This window comes from Macadamia integrifolia, chromosome 11, assembly GCF_013358625.1.
Source record: "Macadamia integrifolia cultivar HAES 741 chromosome 11, SCU_Mint_v3, whole genome shotgun sequence".
NCBI classification, from domain to species: Eukaryota; Viridiplantae; Streptophyta; class Magnoliopsida; order Proteales; family Proteaceae; genus Macadamia; species Macadamia integrifolia.
The window spans coordinates 8,998,459-9,005,746 of record NC_056567.1 but is presented as its reverse complement, the minus strand read 5'-3'; the positions used below and the strand labels follow the sequence as shown (position 1 = coordinate 9,005,746).

At 38.1% G+C, this 7,288-nt stretch overlaps 1 protein-coding gene and 1 non-coding gene across 2 annotated transcripts; one reads left to right on the top strand and one right to left on the bottom strand.

Annotated features, from left to right (window-relative positions):
• Window positions 1-46: 46 nt before the first annotated feature.
• LOC122093453 (L-gulonolactone oxidase 3-like) lies at window positions 47-1,459 on the top strand. The gene is made up of 2 exons (XM_042663803.1): window positions 47-336; window positions 422-1,459. Exons 1-2 carry the CDS (start codon window positions 162-164, stop codon window positions 1,237-1,239), a joined length of 993 nt encoding a protein of 330 aa, XP_042519737.1. The 5' UTR covers window positions 47-161; the 3' UTR covers window positions 1,240-1,459.
• Window positions 1,460-5,867: 4,408 nt separating this feature from the next.
• On the bottom strand, window positions 5,868-5,974 carry LOC122094532. The gene has a single exon (XR_006144847.1). It is a non-coding gene; the product is annotated as a small nucleolar RNA R71 (small nucleolar RNA).
• Between the last annotated feature and the right edge of the window lie 1,314 nt (window positions 5,975-7,288).

Sequence of the window (7,288 nt, the reverse complement as noted above, 5' to 3'; positions counted from 1 at the left end):
ACAGAAAAACTAGATCCCTAAAAGGCAAAAGTTTCAATTTCCACTGAAATGCATTATTCATTCACATCTCAAATGAATAGGTAAAGCTCTCACTGGAACCAAGGTTCAAAAGAAGTATAACCTACAATTTCACGGATGATGCTCAATTTGAGGATGAATTCATGGACCATGCACGGAGACATGAATTTGCAGATATCACCTGGTATGCATCAAGACATACAGCGGTGTACAGGTATGATGATCGAGTTCCATTAAACAGTAACGGAGATGGAGTATATGACTTCCTTGGGTTCCAACCTAACCCAGTTCCGGTGTCCATGACAGTTCGTGCTGCAGGTATTTCCTTATTGCTCAACTCTGATTAAGTTCTTCAACATACAGGTCTCGAGCACTTATATTTCAACTTCACCATTTCGTACAGAGAAAGCATTTGAGGCTGCAAAGAACGTCAATGGGAAATGCACAATGGCAGCTTCATTTGTGGGATACAAGAAATTAATTGCCAACGGCCTGAAAAATAATAAACAATTCTTCACAGGGTACCCAGTTGTTGGTTATCAGGGTAAAATGCAAACCTCTGGTTCCTGTCTATACTCACCTGCGACGGACACCCTGAGCTCATGTGCTTGGGATCCAAGAATCAAAGGGCTCTTCTTCTATGAGACGACAGCAATCTTCCCTGCTTCAAAGTTTGCAGATTTCATTCGTGACGTAAAGAAACTAAGAGACCTGAAACCAGAAAATTTCTGTGGGGTGGATATCTACAATGGATTTCTGATACGCTTCATTAAGGCTTCTGGGGCATATCTAGGTCAAACTGAGGATTCTGTCGTCGTTGATTTCAACTACTATCGAGCTGATGAGGCTTCTACATCAAGGCTGAACCAAGATGTCTGGGAAGAGGTAGAGCAGATGGCATTCTTCAAGTATGGAGCTAGACCACATTGGGCCAAGAACAGAAACCTTGCATTTGTAGGTGTACAACCGAAGTATCCCAACTTCAACAAGTTCCTAGCAGCCAAAAAACAATTGGACCCTCAAAACATATTTGCTAGTTACTGGTCAGATGAGATACTCATTGGCAAAGAGGCAGCAAAAGGTGAGGGATGCGCCTTGGAAGGACAATGCGTATGCTCAGAAGATAGACACTGTAACCCAAGCAAGGGGTATTTCTGCAAACCAGGCCTTATTTATACAGTAGCTCGGGTATGCAGGTACTCTCCATCCTCCATGGCCTAAAAAATTCCTGCAGAATTTGATGTCTTTGCTATAGAAAATTTTCAAGGAACCATTAATTATATTTAAGTGTCTGGTGAGAAAAATCAATGAAAATAACCGAATTTGGATTAGCCCATATGCTAGAAATTGGTCTGGTATTTAGCAACCCAGCCTTTCTATTCAGAAATAGACATGTTGAATCACTGAGTGCTTGAACTTCAAACAGATGTGGGCCTATCTACATTCTTTGCAGAGGTTTTGTGGATCAAATGTCGGTACAATTCTAACAGAAAATGAAAATTTGAATCCATTGAAAAAAATTAAGAATTTTTGTACAATGTCTAAACTCTGCATGTATAAGGCATGGAAATCATGCACAGTAAAGCTTGCTTCCATTAACAAAGCAACTAATGAAGCATTTCCAATCTATATTCTTAGCAGATCTAAGACCCTGGTTCAGATATTTCAAGATATACCATCTGAGTGTACCCATTGAATACAGATTTCTCAAGCCTAGTTAAACCGAGCCTCTGAAATAAGCCAAACCTACCATCTTCAACAATAGGACTGGATGTGCGGGCAGGATCATATCTTGTTTGATGAGTAAGGGAAGGACCAGCCACAGGAGGAAGCTCCCAATAGATATCTACTACTGATTCCACAAACCTGCTGTTTTTAAAATGTTCAGCATAGGAAATTGCCTTGTTGCTGTGGTTGAAATCATCCCGCATCTCCCCTCTAACACCCCACCATGCTTCCTCTGGCCCGCACAGTTCTTCTATGTCCACTGCCTTCTCCCAGAACAATTTCTGTTTCATCCTTATCCTGGCTTCATCACCATCTCTAAAGCAGCTATGCCCACCTCCTGAAAAAGTATTAGCAATTTTAAAATAGCCTCTCAATCTTTCATTATACCTCGAGAATTGGAAAAAAATTACAATCCCCCATCCCACCAAAAATCCTAGGAAATTCGTTATAAAGAAACGATACCCAAAATGACAAGCTTCAAAATCATATTTGTATAGACAAGTACATATGACTTCAGACCACAACCATGGCAAAAGATCCACAAGAATTCAATTCAAACATATTCTGGGAGGAAATACCCATTGTTCTAAAATTAAATCCCTCATTCATTTCCATGATGATCCCAACAAAAGTTAAGATAGATGGCTCTGCACTATCATGTATGACTCTGCACTATAAGTATTCAAAAGAAATTTACAATGGAAAATTCAATTATCCAGGATACATGGCTAGATCCAGAAGAAATCATATGATACATACATTGAGGGCATAGCCATGGTTTCCCAATCAAATCCCTCATTCATTATCCAGGATGATCTTGCAACAAATGTTTACATAGATGACTCGGCATCATAAGTATCCCATACAAAAATTCTCTGAATTTATTTGTTGAAGACAATATAAAACCCAGTTAAGAGAATCGGGTTAACATGGTCAGAAACCTTTGAAGTTGGACAACAATATCATTAACACTCCACATCACTAACACTCAGTTCAATGTTTTGGCTAGGAAATTGGATTTATTAGATCCAGTTTTGGTTGTCTGGATTATAAAGGTCCTAACGTCAAAATTGTAAGATATCTTAAGAGACTGCATATTCCATGGAAATTATGCACAGAGATCTTCAATTCCAAATTAAGAGATTGGAAGATTTACATTCTTAGACAAACAACTATAAATAGGCAAACCACCTCAAAACATAAAAGTGAAAGCCTTTAGATCCTCTTGGTAGATGATGGACAAAAACGTGGTGAACTAGTTAAGAGTTTCATGCTCCTGTGAGATAAAAATTTGCCAAAAGTCAACCAGTACAACATTGATGAGCACATTTATGTGTGAAATCTAGGGTAGTAAAACATGCATTTTACATATTTAGAATGGAGCTACCTTGGGTTTTACTCTCTTTTTGCAGGTTTTATATTTTCAAGGCCTTACGGACTATCGGGCGCTATATCTTCAATTTTACACGTAAAGAGGTCCTATTTCTTTCCATGGTTGCGAAAAAGACGAAATTTTGAGCAAGATGGACGTGTTCAATTAAAAGTACACATTCGTTTGGTCACCCGTACAAATGATTATTCTTTTTCGGGTCAGAAAAAGAATAATGGATCAGAACTGAACCGAGATGCAGAACCAGCCCGTTTGCAATTGTCCCAGAGGTACAAGGAATACTCCAAATGCCAACAAGGATCGATGGACCACATCTTTAAGTGATTAAAAATTTTTTTTTGGTAACAACAACTACCTAGCTTAGTTGGTGAGCTATGGTGTACAAAATTCTCTTGCTCACTAAGAGGTCTCAAGTTCGAATCTTATGGTTGTTTTTTTTAGAAGATTTTGTTGAAGATTTCCTGCTTTTCACTCACTTAAAGCACTAAGGGCATGGAGGGGATTTCCACATCAAGTTAGAAGCAAGCAAAATCGTGGAAGCAAGAAGAGAAGAAAAAGAAAAAAAAAAAAGGAAAGCAAAATCGTGGAAGCAAGAAGAGAAGAAAAAAAAAGGAAAGAGAAAAAAAGGGGAGAACCAAAAATTGTCCAAATCTTCTCTCTCCTCCACATCATCACCAAAGATTGTCCAAATCACACAAAGGAAGAAAAAAAAATCGTCCCTAGGAGAGAGAAAAAAAGAAGAAAAATAAATTAGAAAAAAAAAAGGAAAGAAAATAAGCAAAAAATTTTAGGAAATTTCTCAAAATTTAATTCTCTCTTCTCTCTCCTCCATCTTAGCACTTTTGGACTCAAAAGATCTCACAATCAATTGTGGGTTTCTCTCTTTTAGGAAAGAGAAAATTATTACCCTACCTCTCCATTCCCTATAAATACAACTCATGTAAGAGGAGGAGACACAATTCATTCTTCTTCTAGTTCTTTTTTAGTTGCTCTCTCTTTCTCTTGCTCTCTCTTTAGTTCTAGTTCTTCTCTATTTTTGCTTTAATCACTTTTGTAATATTTTTTTTTTTATGTCAATTAATGCAAGCACTCTTTTATTTTTATTCAACATTTTTTATGTTTATGATTTATGCAATTGAGTTGTAATTTTTTAAGTTATAGTTCTAGGCTTAGATCTAGGTGACAAGATCACGAGCCGTGGAGCAATTTTTTTTCAAGTTCAAGCATTGATTCAAGTAAGTAGGCTCCTTCAGTAGTCTTCTCTCCCCCCTCTCATTCCCTCTTCTGACTACCATTTCTTTCTTAATTTAGGATTTTTATTCAGTCATTACATTATTGCTATCCCTTTCCCCCAAGGTTCATGGCTAGTGTATGTGTTGGCTTTGCCCCTCCTAGCCATAAAACTATCAATTTATTAGTTTTATTTTAATTGTCTCCCTTTCCCTAAAGCCAAGTAGAGTAACCCTTGTAAGAGTGACTCTCTGGTCAAGTAGGGAAGCTCATATTATGATGCATCCCTCGGGCTAAGTAGAGAAACCTACTTGTGAGTCTCTCTCTAGCTTTATCCCCTTTCTTTTACTTTATTTTTATTTCAGCATTTTTTTCCTTTTTTTATTTTTTTTTTTATTGCGTGGGTTGTTTATTTTTAGTTATTTATTTATTTAATTTTAATTGCGTGGCTTGCGTCTTTAAATTCTTAGATGACGAATGGTTAGGACGTTATTTTTAGGACGGTAATTAGAATTAGATCATAACCATTAATCAGTTCACTTTCGCATTATTAAAAGAAATAAAAAATAAAGTGGCTGCTCTCCCTGTGTTCGACCCGTAGCTACACTGATCCGTACGCTTGCGGTTACATTTTAAATCTCAAACAAGTTTTTGGCGCCGTTGCCGGGGAGACAATTCCATGTTATTTTTCACTTTCTTTTGGTAAATCGGAGTGCTTTGTTTTATTTTATTTTATTTTTTTTATTGAATTCCTGAGAAGAACAACTTGCAATAATAGTTGTATCAGTGGAGGTCGCCATGCCTCACAGTATGATAAAGACAGGTTTCGCCCTGTAGCAGTACCTCAGGAATTGACCTGAGCAACCCCGGATCCCTGCCGGTAAGCTCCAAAAAAAACAAAAAACAAAAAAATCAAAAAAAAAATTCAAAAAAAAAATCATAAAAAAAAAATAAATTTTTGCTATCCATTCTTTTGTGCTTGTCTTACTTTAGTTGTGGGTAGTTTTTCTGTTGCATGAGTGTTAAGTGAGTATGTAATACTAAGAATCGGTTAAAAAGAAGAGATCCAACAAGTAGTGACCCTATACGTTTGCTCTCTTTAAAACCCTTCAATATGGGAGACCAACAGCAAAACCCTTCACCTAAATCTCTGAAAGATAGGTTCTACCCTGCTAGAACAGCCCAACCTTCCTGCATAGTTCTACCACAAGCCCAGGGCAATAATTTTGAACTCAAATCTCAATACATCACTATGTTGCCCCACTTCCATGGGTTGACCTCTGAGGATGCATACCTATTTCTAAGGGAATTTGAAGAGGTATGTGTTCTAATTAAGATCCAACAGCTTTCTGATGATGCTGTTAAGCTTAGGTTTATCACTTTTGCATTGAAAGACCAAGCTAAGAAGTGGTTGTATGGATTACCCACAAATTCCATAACCTCATGGGAACAGTTCACAGTTGTATTCCTTAAGAAGTTTTTCTCAACTCACAAGACCAATAATCTTAGAAATGATATCCTTCAGTTTAGGCAAAAGCCTAGTGAGTCATTTTCCAAACTTATGGAGAGATTCAAGGATCTACTCCAAGAATGCCCTCACCATGGCCTAGACCTATGGCATTTATGTCAAATAATTTATGAGGGTATTGATTACCCAACTAAACAAATGATAGAGTCTATGTGCCCTGAGGGATTCACATCCTTTACAGATGAAGGAAAAGCATGGGAATTTTTACTTGACTTAGCTGACAAAACCCGTGAGTGGGAATCAACCCAAGAGAGTGAAAGAACCATAGGAGGAAAAGGATATTTTGTGGATGGGATAGTAGCCAAGGAAGCCCATTTGGATAGCCTAATCAAGAGGATTGAGGCTATTGTTCCTAGAGAGCCATCATCAGTCAATTTGGTTAAGATTTGTGCTTGGTGCTAATCCCCTGGACATGTCATAGAAGAATGCCCCAACACCTCTGGGGGCACTTCTAATGAAAGTGTTAATGCCTTATACCAGAATAATCCATATAGTAACACCTACAATCCAGGATGGAAAAATCACCCAAATTTCTCTTGGAATCAGGGCAACCAAGCAGGACCTTCCAATTTCTATAATCAAGGTCAACCTGGACCCCAAAGGCCTCCCTTTGCACAACAATCTTTTTCTCAAAATACTTTTCCTAGGTCAAATGTAGGACCTCAGACTAGTTTTCCTAGGGCCCCTCTCCTATCATCTTATCAGCAACCCCCTGGGTTTACCAACACTGGAGAGGCAAGTAGAATAAGTGACTTGGAAAAAAATATGGCCCTCCTCATGACAAGCCATCAAAATCTTACGAGAGAACTTACCCAAGTTGTCTCAATTATGCGTGAGAGGGAGAAGGGAACTTTACCCAGTCAACCAGAGCCTAACCCTAGGCATCATCAACCTGTTAGTTCACAAGGACCAACTAATGCACCACTGAATATAGTACTAGGTCAGACCCAACAAGGGCCCTCTAACCAATGTAATGTTGTTTATGCCCTTAGGAGTGATAGAGAGCACCAACAGAGTGTTTTTAAATCTTCCCCATCTATTACTCCTGTTAACTCTTCTTCAGTTGAGGACACAAGTGTGCCTCTTGTTCTAGGTTCGTCTATTTTTCTGAAACTAAAGATGATTTGGTTGAGGAAACCAAAAATGATTCTTCTGAACAGGGGCAAATCCCTAATAGTCCTTATGTTCATCCTATCCTATTTCCTAATCGCTTGGTACACAAAAAGAAGACTGCTTCCATGGATAAAATTTTAGAAATCTTCAAAAAGATAGAAGTGAACATCCCTCTTTTGGATGCCATATCCCAGATCCCCGCCTATGCAAAGGTACTAAAAGATTTGTGTACTCACAAACGTATCACTAGTGTGCCCAAAAAGGCGTTCTTGGCAGGTAAT